Genomic DNA, 25635 nt, shown 5'->3' with positions numbered 1-25635 from the left:
CCAACGCATGGCCTGTGGGCCACATTTGGACCAGGACTGCTTTGAATACAGCCCAACACAACTTCATAAACTTTCTTTAAACATTATGAGATTTTATTTTATTTTATTTTTAGCTCATCAGCTATCATTAGTATATTTTATGTGTGGCCCAACACAATTCCTCTTTCAATGTGGCCCAGAGAAGCCAAAAGATTGGACACCCCTGTTTTAAAGGATGTCCAACCCTATTTTGTTCCACCAGTGGCTGCCAGGCTGTGGTGATCACTATGCTTGCAGGCTGCTGGATTTCAAGGTTACTGTAGAGGTGGAGTCGGGGATGGGAATAGGGCAAGTTAAACCTCCACAAAACTCCCTTTCACACCAAAATTCAGCCATGTTTCTTTGGATAAATGCTCTCCAGATTGTTGCAAGCTTTGGTTGATTAAAGAGTTCCAAGAAAATGCATTCTTTTTTTTTTTAAACAATTTTCTCATTGCTTTTGTGAAGAGGCATGTTTGCAGAGGGCTTTACTCCATCATTTTTACTGCTACCACTCTTCTTTCTTTTAAACAGTACCATTACATGAAGTAATATCATTGAATTGTTTTTCCTAATATATTTTTCTTTGGAGAAATTCTAAACCTTCAAAAAAACCATCAAAATAGTGTAAGTGCCCACATACCCTTTGTCTAGATTCAGTGTGTTAACATTTTGCCATATCTCTGAAGCATTTGAGAGTTAGTTGCAGACATCATGACAACTTCACCCTTGAAGACACGTATCTCCCAAGAACCAATACACTCTACTGGTTCATTAGAAAAATAAAATCATCACACTCATGAAATTAACATTTTCACATTATAATTTATATGGCACATTCAAATCCTCAGCAAACAATTCAGAATGCAGGCATATCTCTGTAAAGAGTTGGCAGACCAAGCAGAATCATGCTTAGCTCAGCCTCTGCCAAATGCCAGTTGAGATAGTCAGAGGCCTGAGATGCTGCTGTCATTTGCAAGGTGCTACTCCCTGTCTCTGTTTCCCAGGGTCTGAGATTACCTATCTTCTTCAGAGGGAGCTGCTTTGCAGCTTGTTTCATTTTAGCCAATAAGACTGTTATCTAAAAATGCTTAAAAATAAATAATAGCAAATTAACAATGCTCCTCAAATTCCTGAAAACAAACAAACAAAAAAATCCTGAAACAAACCCTTTCCACAGATAAAAATCTTCCTGGGGGTATCTGTCAAACAAATCATTTCAAAAAGGTGCAAAACACTGACACATGCACTGGCAAGACAGGTCCCTGATAACAACAGCAACCCTATCCTAGCATTATATACACTCTCTAGCAAGGTGGTGTGTCATTTCTAGAATCTCAATTTCAGAGATGATTCCTCTGAAGGATATTTTCATGTCCTTGTGATTGGGAAAAGATGAGCTTGCAATGTAGTAAATGCCAATTCATCTACCAGTTACATTAAAAATAATTTTCCTATTACATAGCTCTAAGCAAGCATCTACCTACAGCAGCATTTCTTATAGTATGGTCCATGAACCATCCACATCAGCATCACATGTGGAACTAGTTCAGTGACGGTTCCCAGGCTTCTTCCAGGCCCACGGATTCAGGATTTCTAGGCCTACGTCCCAGGAATCTGCATTTTTAAAAGCACCACAGGTTATTCCAAAGGATGTGTATACTGAAGAACCACTGAGCCAATCTGAGATTAACTGAAGCTTGAAAAAATCAGTAGAGTAACAATCAGATACTGAGAACTGATTTGCATTGCTGTCTATGGTAGTGGCTTGCAAAAATTTTGACCCTGATCCTTACAAAGGAATATATTACACATCCTGATGCAGTACACGCACATGCATACACACAGAAATTAAATTTTCATGTAAGAATATTTATCCTTATGACTTGTGATTCACTCTGATATTTTCTATCCTATTCTACTTCAGTTTTTTAAAAACTGGACATAAGCCACAAAATTGATTTCACAACCCTCTAATAAATCACAAACTGCAGTTTGCAGAACACTGATCTATAGCAATCAACTGAAATAAAAAGCTAAATTGAGTAAGCATAAACCTAGGGAGAGGGAGTGTAAAATACTGCATAGTAGTCACTAAACAAGATTTTTTTAAAGATATTAAAGTCCAGGCATTTAGCTGGATTTAGAACAGCTTAATCACAATACTAATTTCCAAATAACATAAATTTCATTTAGTATGAGTATAAATCTTACTACTCTTAACTAACAGCTATGGGTTTTAGGAGGGAGCGTATTAGAATGAAAATGTGGTCCCATGCTAACACTGTGTCTGGAACTAAACATGAGCTTCTGATTCTGGCTCTCCCATATGCCAGGGATGACAGCCTGAGCAACAAACTCATTATGCTTCAGTTTCTTCATCTATAAACTAGGGCTCATAAAGGTGTCTATCTCATCAGGCAATATTAAATACTATGTGCACACAGTAATGTAATATAATTAATGCAAACAACAGTTTTATCGTCTTAAAAATGATTTAAACATATTTGAATAAAGTTTCATGTATAAGCTTATATATAGATTGCTATGGGAGGCTGGGTAAAGAGGATCACACCTGTAATCTCAGCACTTTGGGAAAATGAGGCAAGAGGATCGCTTGAGGACAGGGGTTTGAGATCAGCCCGGGCAACATAAGGAGACTCTGTCTCTACAAAAAAAATATAAAAATTAGCCAGGCATGGTGGCACATGCCTGTAGTTCCAGCTACTAAGGAGGCTGAGGTGGGAAGACCACATGAGCCCAGGAGTTGGAGGCTGCAGCAAGGTATGATCACTGCACTCTAACTTGGGTTACACAGCGAGACCTTGTCTCAAAAAAAAACACACAAGAAAATACATTATTATGTGCACAAATTTACTATATACCTGGCATTATTTTTCACTTGATGAACAAACCGTAAACATTTTCTCTGTATGGTGTTGTGCTAAGGGCTGGAATTAAAGAGTCATGAGCCACAGTATCACTTATTGAGCAGCTTATAATCTCATTGCAAAGTTAGGACAAGAGGAAGTAATGTAAATCACCAAATCATATGCCAAGTGCCAGATATAAGAGGTGCAGAAAGTGAGTACAAGTGGAGTTCAGAGAGGAAAGGACTGGGAGTCAGGAAGAGCTCCAGAGGTGGGAACTTAGGTGGGGTGGGACGGGGGTTGGGGTTTGAGTAAACAAAAAGGAGAGTGGAAGAAGAAATCCCTAAAAGAGGTGAATAATGGGAGTGAAGCTGAAGATCAAATTCTGCTCCCAGTTTGGCTGGGAAGCAGTAAGTCATAAAGACAGGATTAGAAGTAAGAACCCATCTGGAGATCAGGCTAAGGCAGCGGGTGAGGTAGGAAGATTGATCCAGAAGGTGAAGAGTGGTGTGGTAATGTGAAGTCAATTCAGGCTGTCTGCAGACATCTGGGCATTCCTAGGAGAGGTGGCTTGATCAAAGCAACACCAAGACAGAAGGCAGGACATGGCCCAAAGCATCAGTGACGTCGGCATTACAGCTATCTCTGGTTAACACAATGAGGATATCAACACAGGAAAATGATTTATTCCTATGCAACTGGTCTACCAGGTATACATACACAACTTAAGAAGTTCAGGTTCATTTTGCCAAAGCTTACGTAGCATTACTTTAAACAGCAATCAACTTGGTCTCTAACATAAAGCAAACTGGGTAGATTGATGACTAGATGTTTGCCAAAGTTTGAGGCAAACTTTCTCTACCACTCAAACGATTTTACTCTTCTAACTCAGATTCTATGCATTCCTTGCTCACCAAGCCACCTTCTGATTGAGAATTCAGCTTGCCAGGCAATTCGATATAGAGAAGAATGTCTTGATAAAAGTACAGCCTTAAGCATTCCAGTCACTAAAAGGGGTCTAAATTGTCCTTCTACTTATCCGTGGGACTCATGTAAATTTGGTTATGTGCAACCCTCAGCAAATATCTGGTCATTCTTTAATGTGCTGGAAATCTGCCATACCCAGTAGGAAGGAGGCTGTCAATCCTAGCTGCACTTCAGAATCACCTGGGGAGCTACTTAAAATCCCTTGGGGTGGAGCAGCCACCTGGCTGCGGTTAAAGGAGCAGCCTCGGGGTAGACTACCACCTTCTGGTACAATGGTTCTCAATTGTGGCTTGACGTTAGAATCATCTGGGAAACTTTAAAGAACCTATGTCTAGGAATTGAAATTGACAGAGATGTTAAAACCTACCCACTGGGCAGAGGACATGAATTTTTATCATTCATGCTCTTCATTTCTAAGCAGAGATGAGAACATTTTAATGTACTGGAGTTAAGGAATTTCTATTTCACTTGCATTTAAGATATTCAATTATTTTATTCTATTTGATCTTAGACACAGGCCATAGCTTTTAGTTGTTGCTGGTTTTAAACTCTGAACTCATTACTGCTTTAGAGCAGAGATTCACACAATTTTTCTGTAAAGCACCAGACAGTAAACAGTTTAGGCTTTATGAGTGACACTGTCTTTGTGGTGCTACTTGGCTGCACAGCTGCAGATGGAGGCGGCCAGAAATAATATGTAAACAAATGGGCATGTCTATATTCCAATAAAACTTTATTTACAAAGACAGGTGCAAGACAAAATCTGGCCAGTGAGCTGCAGTTTGCTGATCTTCTGGTTAAGAATGCTTGAGGGAGAGCATCCAAGTTGAGAGAATAGGAGCAGCTCCAGAGTGCAATTCCCAGCAAGAACACAGCAGAGGGTGAGTGCTCCCTGCATTTCCAAACAAGTTTTCACTACGAACAGACCAGGAGATTCCCAGGCTGAAAAGCACCATGAGTTTTCAGCATGGCTGGTGTCACGGGTTGGTGCACAGAAACTCACACAAATCTGAGCAGCCATTTCAACTGGCACCTGGAATGCCTGGGAGACAGAGCTGCACATTCAACTGAAAGGGAGGGGGCTGAGACAGGGAGCCAGATGATCTGGCTCGGCAGGTACCACCCCCACAGAACAAGCAATATGAAATGCTCTGGATTGAGAGTTTCACAACAAGCACAGCTGGATCCAGGATGGTCCAGCTCTGTGGGGGGAAGGGCATCCACAGCTATTGAGGCAGTCTGCCAATACCAAGGCAGTTCACACAGCAGCTGGGCAGAGCCTGCAGCAGCTCAGCAACACCTCTGCTGGCAGACTGTGACTAGACTACTCTGTGCAGGACAGGCATCTCTGAAAAAAGGCAGCAGCATGTCAGGTACTTATCGACCTTCCTAGGTCAGAAAACCTGGAAAAAGAGGAGGTTATGAGTTCCACTGCAGCAGACTTAAAGGTACCTGCCCAGCAGCTCTGCATGGAACAACGGAGCTCCCAGCACAGCACTTGAGAGCTTCTATAAGGGACAGACTATCTTCTCAAGCAACTCTCAGACCCCTGTATACCCAAAGAGACATCTCATAAAGGAGAGTTCAGGCTGACATCTGGTGGGTACCCCTCTGGGATAAAGATAACAGAAGAAGAAACTGGCAGCAACCCTTACTGTTCTGCAGCCCCCGCAAGTGATCCCCAGGCAAACAGGTCTGCAGTGAACCTCCAGTGGTCCTGCAGCAGAGAGACCTTACTGTTAGAAGGATAACTAAGAAACAGAAATAAATAGCTTCAACATCAATGAAAAGGACATCCACTCAGAGATCCCATCCAAAAGTGACCAACTACAAAGACCACAGGTAGATAAAGCCACTAAGATGGGAAGAGACCAGCACAAAAATGATGAAAACACTAAAAACCAGAATGCCTCTCCTCCTCTAAGAGATCACAACTCCTCACCTGCTAGGGATCAAAGACAGATGGAGAATAAATCTGATGAATTGACAGAAACAGGCTTCAGAAGGTGGGTAATAACAAATTTCTCAGAGCTAAAAAAAAAAAACATGTGCTAACCCAATGCAAAGAAACTAAGAACCTAGAAAAAAGGGTAGATGAGATGCTAACTAGAATAAACAGCTTAGAGAAGAATATAAAGGACTTGATGGAGCTGAAAAACACAGCATAAGAACTTGGTGAAGCATACACAAGTTTCAATAGCCAAATCAACCAAGCAGAAGAAAGGATATCAGAGATTGAAGATCAACTCAATGAAATAAAGTGAGAAGGCAAGAATAGAGAAAAGAGAGTGAAAAGTAATGAACAAAGCCTCCAATAAACATAAGATTACGTGAAAAGACTTAATCTACGTTTGATAGGTGTACCTGAATGTGATGAAGAGAATGAATCCAAGCTGGAAAACACTCTTCAGGAAATTATCCAGGAGAACTTCCCCAACCTAGCAAGCCAGGCCACCATACAAGTCCAGGAAATACAGAGACCACCACAAAGATATTGCTCAAGAACAGCAACCCCAAGGCACATAATTGTCAGATTCACTAGGGTTGAAATGAAGGAAAAAATGCTAAGGGCAGCCAGAAAGAAAGGTCAAAGGGAAGCCCATCAGACTCTGAGCGGATCTCTCCAGAGAAACCTTACAAGCCAGAAGAGAGTGGGGGCCAATATTCAACATTCTTAAAGAAAAGAACTTTCCCTGGAATTTCATATCCAGCCAAATTAAGCTTCATAAGTGAAGCAGAAATAAAATCCTTTAGGGACAAGTAATTGCTGAGAGAATTCGTCACCATCAGGCCTGCCCTAAAAGAGCTCCTGAAAGAAGCACTAAGCAAGGAAAGGAACAACTAGTACCAGCTACTCCAAAAATGTACCAAATGGTAAAGACCATCAACACAATGAAGAAAATGCATCAACTAACAGGCAAAACGTCTAGTTAGCATCAAAATGGCAGGATCAAATTCACACATAACAATATTAACCTTAAATGTAAATGGGCTAAATGCCCCAATCAAAAGACACAGACTGGCAAATTGAATAAAAAGTGAAGACCCATTGGTGTGCTGTAGCCAGGAAACCCATTTCACGTGCAAGGACACACATAGACTAAAAATGAAGGGATGGAGGAAGATTTATCAAGTAAATGGAGAGCAAAAAAAAAGCAGGAGTTGTAATCCTAGTCTCTGATAAAATGGACTTTAAACCAGTGAAGATCAAGAGAGACAAAGGAGGGCATTACATAATGGTAAAGGGATCAATGCATCAAGAAGAGCTAATGATCTTAAATATATATGCACCCAATACAGGAGCACCCAGAAATATAAAGCAAGTTCTTAATGACCTACAAAGAGACTTAGACTACCATACAATAATAGTGGGAGACTTTAACACTCCACTGTCAATATTAGACAGACCAATGAGACAGAAAATTAACAAGGATAATCAAGACTTGAGCTCAGAACTGGACCAAGTGGACCTAATAGACATCTACAGAAATCTCCACCCCAAATTCACAGAATATACATTCTTCTCAGCACCTCATTGCACCTACTCTAAAACTGACCACATAATTGGAAGTAAATCATTACTCAGCAAATGTAAAAGAATGGAAATCATAACAAACAGTCTCTCAGGCCACAGGGCAATCAAATTAGAACTCAGAATTAAGAAACTAACTCAGAAGCACACGACTTCATGGAAACTGAACAACCTGCTCCTGAATGTCGACTGGATAAACAATGAAATGAATGCAGAAATAAAGATGTTCTTTGAAACCAAGGAGAACAAAGACACAATGTACCAGAATCTCTGGGACACTTTTAAGGCAGTGTCTAGAGGAAAATTTATAGCAATAAATGCCCATGAGAATCGAGGAAAGATTTAAAACTGACATTCTTTCATCAAAATTGAAAGACCTAGAGAAGCAAGATCAAAAAAACTCAAAAGCTAGCAGAAGAGCAGAAATTACTAAGATCAGAGCAGAACTGAAGGAGATAGAGATAAAAAAAAACCTTCAAAAAAATCAATAAATCCAGGAGCTTGTTTTTGAAAAGAACAACAAAATAGACCACTAGCCAGGTTAATAAAAAAGAAAATAAAGAAGAATCAAATAGATACAATAAAAAATGAAAAAGGGGATATCGCCACCAATTACACAGAAATACAAACTACCATCAGAGATTACTACAAACAACTCTATGCATATAAACCAGTAAAACTGGAAGAAATGGATAAATTCCTGGACACTTGCACCCTCCCAACCCTAAACCAGGAAGAAGTTGAAACCTTGAACAGAACAATAACAAGGGCTGAAGTTAAGGCAGCAATTAATAGCCTACCAACCAAAAAAAGCCCAGGTCCAGATTGGTTCACAGCTGAATTCTACCAGACATACAAAGAGGAGGTGGTACCACTCCTTCTGAAACTTTTCCAACAACCCAAAAAGAGGGAATCCTTCCTAAATCATTTTATGAGACCAACATCATCCTGATACCAAAACCCTGCAGAGACTCAACAAGAAAAGAAAACTTCAGGCCAATATCCATGATGAACATAGATGCAAATATCTTCAATAAAATATTGGCAAATGATTGCACCAGGACATCAAAAACCTAATCCATCACAATCAAGTAGGCTTCATCCCGGGGAATGCAAGGCTGGTTTACCATATGCAAGTCTATAAATGTAATTCACCACATAAGCAGAACAGAAGACAAAAACCACATGATTATCTCAACAGATGCTGAGAAGGCCTTCAACAAAATTCAACAACCCTTTATGCTGTAAACTCTCAATAAACTGGGTATTGAAGGAACACATCTTAAAATAATAAAACCTATTTATGGCAAACCCACAGCCAATATCATACTGAATGGGAAAAAACTGGAAGCATTCCCTTTGAAATCCAGCACTAGACAAGGATGCCCTCTCTCACCACTCCTATTCAATATAGTACTGGAAGTTCTAGCCAGAGCAATTGGGCAAGGAAAAAAAAAGTGTATTCAATTAGGAAAGGAGGAAGTCAAATTGTCTCTATTTGCAGATGACATGATTGTATATTTAGAAGACCCTATCATCTCAGCCCAAAATCTTCTTAAACTGATAAGCAACTTAAGCAATGTATCAGGATATAAAATCAATGTGGAGAAATCACAATCATTTCTAAACAACAATAACAGACTAACAGAGAGCCAAATCATGAGTGAACTCCCATTCACAATTGCTACATAGAGAATAAAATACCTAGGAATACAACTAACAAAGAACCTCTTCAAGGAGAACTACAAACCACTGCTCAATGAAATAAGAGAGGACACAAACAGATGGAGAAACATTCCATGCTCATGGTTAGGAAGAATCAACATTGTGAAAATGGCCATACTGCCCAAAGTAATTTATAGATTAAATGCTATCCCCATCAAGCTACCAATGATCTTTTTTACAGAACTGGAAAAAAACACCTTAAACTTCACATGGAACCAAAAGAGAGCCCACATAGCCAAGACAATCCTAAGCAAAAAGAACAAAGCTGGAAGCATCACGCTACCTGATTTCAAACTATACTACAAGACTACAGTAATCAAAACAGCATGGTGCTGGTACCAAAACAGAGATATAGACCAATGGAACAGAACAGAGGCCTTGGAGGCAATGCCATACATCTGATCTTTGAGAAACCTGACAAAAACAAGCAATGGGGGGAGGATTCCCTATTTAATAAATGGTGTTGGGAAAACTGTCTAGCAGTGTGCAGAAAGCAGAAACTGGACCCTTTCCTGACATCTTACACTAAAATTAACTCCAGATGGATTAAAAACTTAAACATAAGACCTAACAATGTAAAAAACCTAGAAGAAAATCTAGGCAAAACCATTTGGGACATAGGTATAGGCAAGGACTTCATGACTATAACACCAAAAGCATTGGCAACAAAAGCCAAATTAGACAAATGGTACCTAATTAAACTCCAGAGCTTCTGTACAGCAAAACCAACAATCATTAGAGTGAACTGGCAACCAAAAGAATGGGAAAAAATTTTTGCAATGTACCCATCTGACAAAGGGCTACTATTCAGAATCTACAAAGAACTAAAACAGATTTACAAGAAAAACAAACAAACACATCAATCCAAAAGTGAGTGAAGGATATGAACAGACACTTTCCAAAAGAAGACACATATGAGGCCAAGAAACATAGGAAAAAATGCTCATCATCACTATTAGTAGAGAAATGCAAATCAAAACCACATGGAGATAGTACCTCACACCAGTTAGAATGGCGATCATTAAAAAATCTGGAGACAACTGATGCTGGAAAGGATGTGGAGAAATAGGAACACTTTTACACTGTTGGTGGGAGTGTAAACTAGTTTAACCATTGTGGAAGACAGTGTGGCACTTCCTTAAGGACCTAGTAATAGAAATTCCATTTGACCCAGCAACCCCATTACTGGGTATATACCCAAAGGATTATAAATCATTCCACTATAAAGACACTGCACACGTATGTTCATAGCAGCACTGTTTAAAAGAGCAAAGATGTGGAACCAACCTAAATGCCCATCGACAATAGACTGGACAAGGAAAATGTGTTACATATACATGATGGAATACTATGTAGCCATAAAAAATCACGAGCTTGTGTCCCTTGTAGGGACATGGATGAACCTGGAAACCATCATTCTCAGCCAACTGATACAAGAACAGAAAAGCAAACACCTCATGTTCTCACTCACAGGAGGGTGGTGAACAATGAGAACACAGGGACGCAGGGAGGAGAGCATCACACACTGGGGTCCGCTGAGCAGGGTCAAGGGAGGGATAGTGAGTGGGGGTGGTTGGGGAGGGATAACATGGGGAGAAATGCCAAATGTAGGTGACAGGGGGATGGAGGCAGCAAACCACATTGCCATGTGTGTATCTATGCAACAATCCTGCATGATCTGCACATGTACCCTGGAACCTAAAGTACAATTTAAAAAAAGAATGCTTGAATAATTATAACTAGCATTCAGATCTTGTGCCCATTAATACAAAACTAGTAATGAAGCATAAAAATAAAGAAAAAATACACTCAATCTTAGAATCTTCTCTTTCAACTATCATCCTATTACCACTTGCCAGAAACTAAAAACAGAGGGTACTTTTTATATCTAAATCATAAGGACCTATTCAGATTATTTCTGCCCCTGAGTAACACTGGACATACTCAAAGCTTTACTTGTGCATAAACTACCCACCTGATTACTAAAATCTCCCCCTATAAACCTCCTAGGCAAAATACAGGCCAGTGTGCAGTGCCATGCTGTCCTCCTTACTAGTAGAAGTTGCCATGGGGATTACTCATTCATTCATTCATTTATTTTGAGACAAAGTTTCACTCTTGTCTCCCCAGCTAAAGCGCAAAGGGGTGATCTCGGCTCACTGCAACCTCTGCCTCCCAGGCTCAAACTCTCCTCTTTCAGCCTCCCAAGTAGCTGGGATTACAGGCACCTGCTACTACACCTGGCTAATTTTTGTATTTTTAGTAGAGATGGGGTTTTGCCATGTTGGCCAAGCTGGTTTCAAACTCCTGACCTCATGTGATCCACTCACCTCGGACTCCCAAAGTGCTGGGATTATAGGTGTGAGCTATGGTACCCAGCCTATTCACTTATTTTGACAGGGAAAAAGATCCATCTATACCACTTTTGAATAGATTTATTCCCCATGCAATTGATCAACTAGGTATAAATGTAAAACTGGAGATCTCACGTTTTTTGGTTAAATAATTTGTAATAAACTGAGTAGGTCTGATCAAGAATTCTGCCTTGGCCACCACTTTTGATTTCCCCTGAATGTCTCAAAACACATAACAAATGAAAGCCCTAAGGGTGAGACTGTTTGCTAAGTGGATGAGATTTGAGCATAGGCTTCACTCAGCCTCTGAAGCTGTGGCTGAGACGGAGCTCCCTGCACAGCTGTACTCTCCCTAATTTCTAAGCTGCAACATAAAGAAGTCCCCGCATCTATGGTGCTAAAAGTGATGACATCCAGTTATGTGGAAGTTCAATGAAGCCCACACTCCCCTCACCCTTGCTGTGCAGTTTAGCTCCATTGTCAAAGTCATCACCCCCACACATTGAAAACCAGTGACAGATAGAGTAGTTTTCTGGAGAAGAGTGCAGATTTTCCCCTGCACACAGCCAGCAACCAATCCATCCCAGTTCACCCACAGTGGAAAGGAAAATTAAACCGAGCCAAAGTTTCGGCCTTGGATGTGACTTCTGAGCTCAGTTCCTATGACTCCTTATGACAGCTCTATATTGTACTCACTTGGAAGTGTTTTCAAGTATTCCTTTAACTTCATTTATTTCTTCTTTCCCAAAGTAAACAACAGTGAGATGGACTCTCCTATCCTGCTCGATGCACATCTCCCTGGAAAACAAAACACACACATGTCTGGTGCCTGTTTTCACATTGACAGGCACGGCACAAATGCCTTTTCGTAAAGTGCGAAAGGGTCTTAAAGGAAACCAAGTAAGCTTCCAGTAAACATATGGGGGAATCCAGAACCTTTCTGCTTGGCCATTCTAAATGCCTGTATTTGTATTTATCTTATTGGGACAACAAGGAAATTTATGCAGTAAATCAAAACTCAGATGCAAGGCACCTCAGGTCCAATCTGCCACAGGCCTAGCCCATTGGGGCCAGACAGTGTCATGGAAATGGGTCCCTGGTTTTACCTCATAAGAAGACATTAAAGTACAAAAGATGAGAAAGCTCAAGTCCAGAGAGGATGAGACTAGAATCCTTGCTCATGACTCCTTTTTTGTGTGGGCCAAACACAGAGTCTTAAAGACTGGATATGCAAAGGTCAAAACTCACTCTCTTGTTTAGGACTCTAGAATGCCTTGAAAGCAACCAGTGTTATGACTGTCTGAAGAAATGGCAAGGCAGAGACACAGTCACTGAAGGTCACCCTTCCCAAGCAGATACAATCACACCACATCCCTATTTCTCCTCTCTGTGACTCTGATGATCCCAGGTACCCAGCACCTCATGCTCCAGGGATCTGACAAAGCATCCATTTGGCTGCACCCTCCTGGAGCCAGACCTCTGGCTCTGGCCTTGTCCTTACCTGCTCTCCCACATTAGCAATTTGTTTTTTTGCTGGGTCTTTTTAAGAGAAGGCCCTAGCTAATCTGGGAAGGACCTCTGCTGAGGGTTGAGCTCATTTATACATATGTGTATGTATGCAAATGCAGGTATGTATGTGTGAATGTGTATGTATATATATGTACATGTAAATGTGTGTATATGTGTAGATATGTAAATATAAGCATGTGTATAAATTAGTTTATGTACACATATATGCACATATTGTGTACATATATGTAGTTTCCACTCAGTATCTGTATTAGTCTGTTCTCATGCTGCTAATAAAGACATACCCAAGACTGGGTCATTTACAAAGGAAAGAGGTTTAATGGACTCACAGTTCCATATGGCTGGGAAGGTCTCACAATCATGGCAGGAGGAGGAGGATCAAAGGCACATCTTATATAGCAGCAGCCAAGAGAGCCTGCACAAGGGGACTTCCATTTATAAAACCATCAGAACTTGTGAAACTTATTCACTACCACAAGAACAGTACAGAAGAAACTGCCCCCATGACTCAATTATCTCCACTTGGCCCTGCCCTTGACAGGTGGGTATTACTACAATTCAAGGGGAGATTTGGGTGGCGATATAGCCAAACCATATTAGTATCCACGAGGGATTGATTCCAGAAGTCCCCTGGGGATGCCAAAATCCAGATGCTCATACCCTTATATCAGCAGTCCCCAAACTTTTTGGCACCAGGGACCAGTTTTGTGGAAGACAATTTTTCCACACTGGGGGTGGGGGCGGAGATGGGGGTATGGTTTTAGGATGAAACTGTTCCACCTCAGATCATCAAGCATTAGAGTCTCCTAAAGAGCATACAACCTAGATTCCTTACACGTGCAGTTCACAATAAGGTTTGTGCTCCTATAAGAATCTAATGCTGCAGCTGATATGACAAGAGGTGGTGCTCAGGTGGTAACGCCTATTCACCAGCTACTCACCTCCTGCTGTGTGGCCTAGTTCCTAATGGGCCACAGACCAGTATTAGTTTCTGGCCCAGGGGTTGGGCCCTCTGCCTTATATAACATGATGTGGTATTTGGATATAACCTGCACACATACTCTTGTAGACTTTAAATGATTTCCAGATTACTTGTAACACCCAATACAATGTAAATGCTGTGTAAGAGTTTTTGTTCTGCATTGTCTAGGGAATAATGACATGAAAAAAAGGTTGTACATATTCAGTGCAGATGCAACCATTCCTGTTTTGTTTTTTAGAATATGTCCAGTCCTTGACTGGTTGAATCAGAGGGCGTGGAACCCATGGATACAGAGGGACAACTGCATACCTGTATGTGCGTAATTTTAACATGAGTTTCTGGAAACAAGTTAATGAAAAGATTCTACCGGTGGGATGATATTTTGTGATATTGATATTCTGCATGTCCTTCCATTTGGTTTCTTTTATCTCAGTATTGGCTACTTACCCTAGCCTTCAAACAATAATCCACATCATGATTTCTAGAGATCCCCGAGCTCTAATGCAGAGGCCAATTTGTTCAATGCTTTTAATAATGACACCAGGCCAGGCGCGGTGGCTCAAGCCTATAATCCCAGCACTTTGGGAGGCCGAGGCAGGTGGATCATGAGGTCAAGATATCTAGACCATCCTGGTCAACATGGTGAAACCCCGTCTCTACTAAAGTTACAAAAAATTAGCTGGGCATGGTGGTGTGTGCCTGTAATCCCAGCTACTCAGGAGGCTGAGGCAGGAGAATTGCCTGAACCCAGGAGGCGGAGGTTGCGGTGAGCCGAGATCACGCCATTGCACTCCAGCCTGGGTAACGAGCGAAACTCCGTCTCAAAAAAAAAAAAAAAAAAATGACACCAAAAAGGAATGACTGCCTTTCTGGGGTTGCTGGGAGAAATCCACAGCCATGGAAGATATAGTTCTTGCCTTCATGACACTTACTTAGGAAATCAAATGAGCTCTAATAAAACCATCAAACATCTCATGGCACCAAAATAAAGAATATAGAATTCATAAGGCATAGCAAATCCTGTGGGCTGGAATGGTTGGAATGGCTGGGGCTGTGAAGGAGGAGGACAGGGTTTAGAAACATAGAGGTAGGAAGGAAGAGAATTCCAGATGGAAGAAATAGGGAAGATGATATTGAACGAGGCAAGAGGCATCCAGGGCTTACTCTGCTCACAGGCCTGGTTCGAGAATTCTGTCTCTTTCTGGTGGAACAAAAAACTGCCTCAGGAACCCAGAGTGATGGCAGAGGTTTAAAAGAGAACAGAGGCCTAGAATGTAATGACACTTCAAAACCAGGAGCTCCCACTTAGCCACAGTCCCTGCAGACTGTGTCATCACCAACCAACAATGGAATCCTCTGTACATAAAAGATCCCTTTCACAAACTTCTCAGACAATGCCTTAACTTCCTCTGCCAGGGTAGAAAAAAAAGCACACACATGGGTCAAGTGTCAGAAAAACTGCTTGAAATTTATGCATGCAGTGAGAAAAATCCATCCTAGAATCAGGAGAGGGTCACCCACTAAGTCTGAAGGAAGAGCATTCTCATTTTTCTAATAACATCTTTGCTGCCTCCCTCTCTGGTATTTTGAAATCCATTCAAAGCACTTCCTGTTTATAAGCAGTAAGACAGATGCACTAGGCCTTTACTCCTGTGACTAGGTGAGGCATCTTAAACAAGGCAAAGCAGAATGTGTTGTGAGGTCTACTTCCAATGTTCCATTTATTCATGTATTCTTTCCTTCATTCATTCAACAAACAGATGGTGACAATATACCATGGGCCAGATACTCTACCAGTGGGTCTTAAAAAATAAGACACGTCTGCCCTTGAGCTCCCCATGTACTGTGCAAAACCAAAACTCTCTGTAACGTAACAAACAAGTGCCTTAGAAGAATATGAGTCTCATACTATGAAAAACCATGGCTGGCTGCCTGGCTGAAAGATCTTTGTTTTGCTCAAAACAATTCTCAGTAGACTTAATCCACTGGAAAGGTGTGTGTGAGAAAGAGTGGGTGACTTGTCCGTATGTTTTTGTTTTGCAGGCAAAAGTTTAAAAAGTAAAGTAAATCAGGCATGGTGGCTCAAGCCTGTAATCCCAACACTTTGAGAAGCTGAGGTGGCTGGACCACTTGAAGTTAGGAGTTCAAGACCACCCCAGCCAACATGGTGAAACCCTGTATCTAGTAAAAATACAAACAAATAGCCAGACATGGTGGTGCATGCCTGTAATACCAGCTACTTGAGACTGAAGCAGGACAATCACTCGAATCTGGGAGGCAGAGACTGCAGTGAGCTGAGATGGTGCTGCTGCACTCCAGCCTGGGCAACAGAGTGAGACACCATCTCAAAACAAATAAATAAGTAAAAGGGAAGAGAAGGGAGGAAAATTGTATTTATTGTGTATTCAAATTCCTGGCTTTGCACTGTTATTTATCCATACCTAGACACATGCTACCTGGGTCCTTTGGGCTGACTTACACGCCTGTGATAGCATTTCTCTATAAACACCTTGGTAACACTGTCTATGAAGTCTTTGCCATGTACCTCAGGAAACTTCAGCTTCCCGAGATCCCTCTGGGGAGCTCATCATCTTCACATGGTCTCTGTGCATGAGCTCCCCATTCCCACTGGCTCATTCTGCCTGAATCTGGAAGCCTGAAATTTTTTATTTATTTTTTATTTTTTGGAGACAGAGTCTTGCTCTGTCACCCAGGCAATGGTGCTATCTTGGCTCACCACAGCCTCAACCTCCCAGGTTCAAGTGATCCTCCCACTGTAGCTTCCCAAGTAGCTGGGACCACAGGTACATGCCACCATGCCCAGTTAATTTTTGTATTTTTAATGGAGATGAGGTTTTACCATGTTGACCAGGCTAGTCTTGAACTCCTAACCTCTGGTGATCCACCCGCCTTGGCCTCCCAAAGTGCTGGGATTACAGGTGTGAGCCGCCATGCCAAGCCTGAATATTCCATTTCTATTCCACAAAGACTCTTTTCAGGGTATTTTTTCTTGTGGGGGGAGAAAACCAACCAGTTCTTCTTCCCCTGGATATTGTAACAGGAGAGTACAGAGACTAATTAAGATATATTTTCTGTCAGAAAACATGTACCACAGTCACTTAGACACCTATAGTTCTATTTCCCAAGAGGCCAAAAGCCCTTCATGGTCTTTGAGTTCTGTTATTAATCTGCGTGCTTGCCCTGTGGAAGGAGGTACGTGGCCATTGTTAGTAGCCTTAGCATACAGAGGGAAGGAGTTCCAATGACCTGACTGACTTTGGGAGGCAGCCAGGCATGAAAACCAGGTTTCCTAAGGACTTGCCTGGTACTCATCTACCCATATCACCTGAGCAGCATGAGGGATGCACCTGCAAAGTCTGACAGCTTTGGTATCACTGTCTAGGATCGCACTACAGAGCTGGGTGGCTCATATGGCCAGGTGGAAGGGAGAAGCCACAACAAAACTCCAAATGCGCTGTGGGGAAAGAGTGTTCAACCCGAGTTTCTGATGGGAAATAGTCAGAGATAATGGGCATATCTGATGGACTGGTGACAGGCTGATCTGAGGCCTGATTGGAGGAGGGGTTGTACCCTTAGGGCAATAACTCATCCTAAGGGACCCGTTCTCAATCTCCACACTGCTGACAGTTTAGACCCACTAGTGCTTTATTGTAGGAGGTGCTGTGATGTGCACTGTAGAATGTGTAGCAGCATCCCTGGCCTCTAGCAAACTGGATGCCAGGAGCACCCACCTATCCCAGATGTGACAAAAAGGTCTCTCTCCAGACCTTGCCACATGGCCCAGAGCAGGGGAAGGCAGGTATATAAATTGGCCTCAGTTCTCAATCACTGTCTTAAGAACAATCACTGAAGCAGGCTCAGTACTAACATCTGACTTATCAGAGGGGCAGTGTGGTTGTCAAAGTGATGCACATCCCTGGGGTAGGTCCCGTTCTCCAGCCAGCTCTTGTGGACTCACCTGTGAGTCCTAGAGACAGAGCTACAAAAAACTTGGGAAGGCTCTATAGGAAACAAAATTATGAGAGTATTGGAAACTCGAGCCAGGGCGTTTGGGGAATGAACGTAATGGTGTTGGTGTGATAGAGATGCCAGTGGTGGATTCGGGAGCAGCTGCAACCCCATGCCATTAGAGAGTGATAGCCCCTCCAGCTGTTGTCAGAAGCATGAGTTTGCTTCATACAGCTGATGCTTGTGCAGCCAGTGGAAATTGAACTTACCATCCGCACATGTGTGAGGCATCACTGAGGGTACCCAGAAAGACTAAGAGGGCCAGAGAAGGTTGGAGATCTTGCCAGAGTAGGTAAGAGAGAGAGACAGAGGGAAAATGGTGTTTCTTGCAATTAGGGATACCTATCTTTATACTGCATGGCCTAGGAAAACATGGATTCAGTTATAAACATTTATTGAGCTCCTTTGTGTGCAATGAATTATCCTTACTGGAGGAAGATTTACAAAGGATGACCATGTATGGTCTGTAGTGGAACCAATCATCCAGGTGTTCCTGTGATTCTCTAGACTTTAGCAGTGAAAAATCCCATATCCTAGGAAACTTCTCAGTCCCAAGCAAATTAGGATGACTAGTCACCCTCCCTACTGCAGGAACTTTACAGTTTATTGGAAGAAACTGACAAATGAAGAACTATAATATAATGCAGGATGGAATAACCATGTTAACAGTGGTAAAATGAGCTAAAAGGCTGAGAGGAGAGCATGGTTATTTCCAATGGATGCAAGGGAAATGGGGACTGAGGAGAAGGGGGCATCCAGGCTGAACCTTGATAGGTGAGTAGCCTCCACACACATGAACAAGAGCAGAGACAGGGCTTTTACATCTGAGAAAAGGCACAGATGCAAGGAAATCATATCACTATTCTTTTCTAAGTTAATTTTCTACTCAAATGTTCAGGTACGTGATAAATATCTATTTGGGCTTTAAGAAATGAAATGACACATAATAGCCCTCATGTTCCGAAACTCTACCTCTAGTCTTCTATGATTATAAGAAGTAATTCCTTGGCACAAAGAAATTGGAAATAAGCAACAGAGTAAGTTGGGCTAACTAAAATCTGGCTTTAAAAATCAGTATTCTTCCTTTGGTTTTGAGGGTCATCTCCCCTCCCCCGTGTCAAGATAAATTTATTAATATATAATTATTCTATTCCATTATTTGAGTAGTCCAATCAGTGTTAAGAAATTAGTAAATTTTGACTCTGAACCAAGCAATTGAGACTTATCTTCCTGAATTCCCATTGCAAAACAGAAAATGAGATCATTTTCCAGTAGGTCATTTTTTATTGTTGGATAGATGTTTCTACATAACCCCTGGCTCAAGTAAAATAAAAACCAACTTCTATTAAGTTCCCAAAGAGAAACCTTTATCCAAATACAGTAAACAATATAGATTATGCTCTCTCAAACTCATTAGCCATCCAACTTTTTCAGTGCAGCTCTGGTGTACAAATAGTGAAATGGCCCATGGGAGAGGTAGAAAGACTAGACGAGGCAAAATACATTATTTTCTTGTTGGGGAAAACAAAGAAACCAGGAATCTCTATCACCATCCAACATGTGACCTGAGGGCTTTCTGTCACTTATACCAGCCTAGCTATAACATTCCAGGCTCATTTCAATTTCAGAGATTCTATAATTACTGATTTAAAATAATTTTCCTGAAATTTCCAGAGCCTTCTTAAGGGTTCTAGGCCAAAAAGGAATACAACAGAACTGCTAAAGAAAATTCAAGTAAGAGTTCCTTGATGCTGCATTAAAATACCATAAATGTTAGAAAGACAACATTAAGACAAAAATTACCAGTCAAGCCTAGGGAGGAATACAGCAACATGAAAAAGGATTCTCAGTCCAGCTGGAAGCTGTCAAAATAAAAATCAAGTAAATGTGGAGTGAACTGAGAAAGATTTTTTAACAGAAAAGTAAAGAATATTTTCCATAAAAATTCTGCCTTTTTCCCCTCAGAGAGGCTTAGAGATAAAGACCAAAGAAAATCTATAGTTTTGTTATTATGAGGTTCTTCCTGCTTTGAGAAACAAAATAAACAATGAAATAACCAACTGGCTTAAAATCTAGAGTATGGAAGGTAAGAGAAACAAAGCAGCCAAAACCCAAATTTGAGAATCGTTTCAAGTGCAAAATGGGGAGAAGAAAGGAGGAGGAGAAGGAAGAAGGGAGGAGAAGGAGGGAAGAGGAGGGAGGAGGAGGAAGAAGGGAAGAGGAGGAGGAGGAGGAGGAGGAGGAGGAACGGAGGAGGAAGAGGAAGGAGGAGGAAGTAGGAAGTAGGTTTAAGCCAATAGCAACTAGGCAAAAGGGAAACAGAAAAAACAGCAGGAGCTACATTTAAAGCAAGCTTTCCCTGGTCATCTCCCTCTGTTCCCAGCTGCAGGGAGAGTCTGCAGAGACCCAAGAAAGGTGGGTGGGGCATACAGGGGAGAAGAAACTGCATGTAAAGCCCGTGAGGGTCTTAGATTGGGCAGGGCAAGGATGGCAGGAGGGAAGGAGCCTGCCACAGTTCCAGGCATCTGATTTCCACAAACAAAAATGAAGTCACCTGTGTACAGTGGCTCATGCCCAACACTTTGGGACGCTGAGGCAGGCTGGAAAGGGATCTTTACAGAAGACAACTTGAGGTCAGGGGTTTGAAACCAGCCTGGGCAACATAGCAAGACTTTGTCTCTATGTAAAATAAAAAATCTGGCTGGATGTGGTGGCGTGCATCTATAGTGCCAACTACTCAGGAGTGTGATGTGGGAGGATCACTGGAGCCCATGAGTTTGAGGCTGCAGTGAGCCATGATTGCACCACTGCACACCAGCTTGGGCCAGTGAGCTTTTTTAGAGACCCTGTCGCTAAGAAAAAAACAAAATGCACTCACATAGCACATAAGTAGCCCCACAGCACCAAGCACAGAGCAGTCTATATTGCTACCGAGGGTGTGTTAGGGTTTTTATTCTTATTCAGAGATGGCAATACTCAAGCTTTAGCATATGATTACTTGTAAATCCCAGGAATATCATTTATTTGGTGGTTCAATGCCTCTTAAATGAAGGTCCTTTAGGGTCTGGGTGCTAGAAGAAAGCTCATCTCACTCCACAACTGGTAGGCTTCTCTTCATTAAATATGAACAGCTGGAGGACTCTGGCCTTTGTTTCATCCCTTTCTCCTTGTCTGTTGGGATGTTCTGAAACCTAGTGTTTTTCACAAGTTTCAACTGTTTCTATTAGAGCCCATTTCTAGGTGGACCAGTCCCTCTTCCAGTATTGTTATTGAGTCCTTTTTTATTAAACTTTATAAAAATGGGTTTATTAAATTTGTATTTTTTAAAATACAATTTTTGAGAGTGGTTGAAATAACTATAATGAGAAGAAACTATAATGACAATAACTTAGTCCACACATTCTATGCACCCAGGATTCAATTTTGTCCCCAGGTACCACCCTGAGCACAGTTCTAGAGCACAAAGCTGTGGTCTTTGCTTCCTTTCAGATTGTACCCAAACCCCAGGTGAGCTGTTTTCTGCAGACCTAGCCTTCCCCAGGACCACTTTGTGCCTGGTGACCAGGCATGCTCTTTCTTGGGAATTCCAGGTTCCACATCTCTTCCTTCTGTCCAAGATGACATATTTATTCTAAGACTAAGCCATGCAAGTCTTTTCTAGGTGAATAATTAACCAATTGACATTGATGTGGAAAAACTACTTTTACTAATAATAAGCACAGAAGTACAAAGGGCCGGGGCCCATCTGGACCAAGACTTTCCTTTTACAGAAGATACTAAAGCTGAGATATATGAAGCAACACATAAAGGATTCCTCAACCAACTGCATGAGAGCAAAGGGTGTTGACATTTTGAAGGTGATGCATGAGAAGAATAATGCTTTAAATAAATTAATCTCAAATAGCAACCATTGCAAATTGTGTGCCAAAAATCATTGAAAATGGCAACAATTCTGCCACCAATAAATGACCAATGAGGGAGATATAATCTTCTGTGAACTTCAACACAGTAGAGGCCAAGGAAAGAAATGGAAGGTTCAAAAAAGCTTTCTGTGGCTCCTGGCCCCAGCGACTACCTCCAGAAGGCAAGCTGGTTGGTGAGAAAACAGGGAGACGTAGGTTGAGGTGTGAGAAGGCAGGACCTAGGGAAGATGCAGGAGACCTTGGCTTCTACCTAGGACCTTGGCACCAGCAGCGGGAAGAGCCACAGCAGAATATTTTGGTCTTTCTACAAATTGCAATAAAGTAGAGAGGATAGGTTGTTTCATCCTAATTACAGTTGGTGAACTAACCCTTGCCCCCCCCCAAAAAAAGGAGCAGGGAAGGGGGTATTTGACAGAAGCATAAGAAAAATGTTAATCACATTTAGTCGAGATATTTTATCAGAACAGTTAGAGGAGAAGGGATGAGAAACACTGAGAGCTGATGACATACATATCTCCGCCACACCCCACAGAACTATTAGAAACAGAGCCAACACTTTATTTTTTCCTCTTTTTGACTGGTAGGCGTGGAAAGAGCTGCTGAAGGTGAGCAAGTAAGCTGGAGATGTAAACAAGTGGGGCAGACGCTTTGTGATGTCTGAGGCCTCGGCCCTTATATGAAGGCCATTCTGAGAGTCAAATATGATACATCTACCCCTTGGGAAAAGAAGGAATTCCTCTTACACCAAGTGAGCCTGGCACAAGTCACACATCCATCCCAGGGCTCAGAAGAGCCACAAGAACAGGGAACTCCACAAAGGCTGCACAAAGTCCCTGGGAGTTCTTTCTCTCCTCCAACCAGCTTTGACGCTACAAATAAAGTGAAGAGAGAAATATCCTGTCCTCAAAATATGCAAAACAATTCTCAGTCAAGATGAGGGGAGAGCCAAGGAGAATCCACCCATACTACATTAGAGCAAAACAGAAGGCTGGGTAGTTCCCTGCACATGATGAGGAAAGATAAAGAAATCATAGCAACCATATCCCCAGAAGAAGAAGAAAATTAAAAGAAAAAGTTAAGAAATAGCATGCAAGGCAACAGAAAAACCAGGTCCAAAAGAAAATGTAACTCAAACAGAAGAAAATTTCTTAAAAATGTTTCACAGATAATCTTAACAAAAATATGAATTTATTTTTAAAAAGTCCAAAGAGGAAAAAATAAAAACAATAGAATCAGATTAGCAGGCACACTGTGTGCTCAGAAAACAAGTCAACAGCTCAAACATACAGAAGTAATACATTAGAAATAGCAAGGTACATAATAGGTATGTCAGAAAATCAAATCATTGACACAATAAAGGTTTAAGTGAAAGCAGATAAAAGACTAAGGCGTTAAAAAAAACAGAGATGATAATTAACGGAGAAGACCTTTAAATATATAATTGTGCCCATGAAACAGAGAATCCAAAAAATGAGGCAAGAACTCAAAATTAAAGCATCCAAAATTTTCCCTAAAATAACCCACAAGCAAAAAATGAAACAATACTACAGAGAAATCAGTTAAAGAACAGCAGACATTAGCTGGGCACAGTGGCTCACATCTGTAATCTCAGTACTTTGGGAGGCTGAGATGAGCAGATCCCCTGAGGTCAGGAGTTCAAGACCAGCCTGGCAAACATGATGAAACCCCATCTCTACTAAAATTACCAAAAGTAGCTTGACACAGTGGCATGCACCTGTAGTCCCAGCTACTTGGGAGGCTGAAGCATGAGAAGTTCTTGGACCTGGGAGGCCGAGATTGCAATGAGACTCCTGCATTGGGAAGGGGAAGGGGAAGGGGAAGGGAAAAGGAAGGGGAAAGGGGAAGGGGAAAGAGAGGGAGAGAGAGGCAGGCAAGCAGGCAACAGATGCTGAGATAAGGCATATCCTGATTAAGTGAATGTGACTGAAGACTAATGAAGGAATTCTTCAGGCATTCAGGCAAAAGCCATTTACAAGAGAGACAAAATAAAGTAGTCTTACACTTCACCAGATCATCTGATGCCAGAAGAATGTCTACAAAGTCTCAAGGAAGGAAACTGTGTCCCATGAATTTTAAGCCCAGCTAAGCTATCTGTACACTATCATAACAAATAAATATTCCATGCTTAAGCACCTGTGACCGTTCTTGAAAAAATATCTTGACTGTAAAATTTGGCCAACTAAGAACTAAGAAATGGAAAGCTTCTGGAAGAAGACTGGTGACGAGTATACTCAGTCCAGAACTGGAACTGTAGGAACTGTAGTTATGAAACAGAATGTAAAGGCTGGAACCCTGACAAGGTCAAAATGATAGATTGCAGCCAGACACAGGGGCTCACGTCTGTCATCCCACCTTTGGGAGGCTGAGGTGGGAGTTTGAGACCAGCTTGACCAACATGGTGAAACCCAGTCTCTCCTAAAAATACAAAAAGTAGTCAGGTGTGGAGGTGCACACCTGTAATTCCAGCTACTTGGGAGACTGAGGCAAGAGAATCGCTTAAACTGGGAGGCGGAGGCTGCAGTTAGCCAAGGTCGTGTCACTGCACTCTAGCCTGGGTGACAGAGCGAGACTGTATTAAAACAAACACACAATAGAGTGCTAACAAAAATCAGAAGATGGGACACAGAAGGCAGAAAGTATAGCTGTGCTGATTTCCTTTCGTACTGCAATTTTCAATGAAACTAAAGTTATAAAATGTAGTAAAAAAGTAATCCCAACCATTTTTTGTTTTGCAAAAATCACTTTTTAACTTCTGAGGAAACTCTTAGGAACTAATTTTTTTTTTTTTTTTTTTTTTTTGAGACGGAGTTTCGCTCTCGTTACCCAGGCTGGACTGCAATGGCGCAATCTCAGCTCACCGCAACCTCTGCCTCCTGGGTTCAGGCAATTCTCCTGCCTCAGCCTCCTGAGTACCTGGGATTACAGGCACGCACCACCATGTCCAGCTAATTTTTTGTATTTTTAGTAGAGACAGGGTTTCACCATGTTGACCAGGATGGTCTCTATCTCTTGACCTCGTGATCCACCCACCTCTGCCTCCCAAAGGGGAACTAGTATGTCTTACACTGAAGAGTCATTTTCTTAAAGTTCAGCCACTGCTTCATTATACTTCCAGTTTTCTTCAATAAAATTAACAAAGATACATTTTAATTCTATGAGTACAAATGGAATGTATAGTGTATCCCATGTTGCACTGACGTATTTCCAGCTGGCAAGCAATTCTTCTATCTGCATATACTCAAAGAAAATTTACCAGAATGGTGTTCAATTAATGTTAAAACTGGTTAATTCTGGGATGCTAGACCTGGAGTGACTTTCTAAATAATTTATTCCCTGTGCTGTTCTATATGCTTAAATATCTTATAAAAGCCAAGTATCACCTTTTACAAACTGAAAAGTAATGTTTAAATTATAAAAGCCAAAAATAATCTTTCACTGAATCTTTAAACAAAATATAAAACATATGGCAGCTATATAAATATTTAGAAAACAGGAAAAAAAGGAAATACAAATTGCTCCTAGTGTCATCATCCTCAGTGTCAACCAGAGTTCACAGTTTCAGTCTGAGGATAGAAAGGACTTCATAAAGACAACATCAAATATTTATTAAATAGCCCTTTATATTTTCTCCCGGTAATTTTACGGTCATGTTAATTGCATTTAA

General features: G+C 41.4%; 1 protein-coding gene across 7 annotated transcripts in view; it reads right to left on the bottom strand.

Annotated features, from left to right (window-relative positions):
• CSGALNACT1 (chondroitin sulfate N-acetylgalactosaminyltransferase 1) overlaps nucleotides 1-25635 on the bottom strand; it is a 364064-nt gene that overhangs the window by 30378 nt on the left and 308051 nt on the right. For 5 of the 7 annotated variants that reach the window (XM_035270112.3, XM_054243779.2, XM_008979204.4 and 2 more), the window contains one exon: nucleotides 12183-12284. The exons of the other annotated variants lie outside the window; for them this stretch is intronic. In XM_035270112.3, coding sequence (XP_035126003.3) covers nucleotides 12183-12284 — 102 coding nt within the window. The remainder of the gene's footprint in view (nucleotides 1-12182; nucleotides 12285-25635) is intronic. 7 annotated transcript variants of the gene reach the window in all.

Source organism: Callithrix jacchus, chromosome 13, assembly GCF_049354715.1.
Source record: "Callithrix jacchus isolate 240 chromosome 13, calJac240_pri, whole genome shotgun sequence".
In the NCBI taxonomy this organism is placed as follows: Eukaryota; Metazoa; Chordata; class Mammalia; order Primates; family Cebidae; genus Callithrix; species Callithrix jacchus.
Note: the sequence above shows the minus strand (reverse complement) of the source record. Positions and strands in the feature narration are given on the sequence as shown.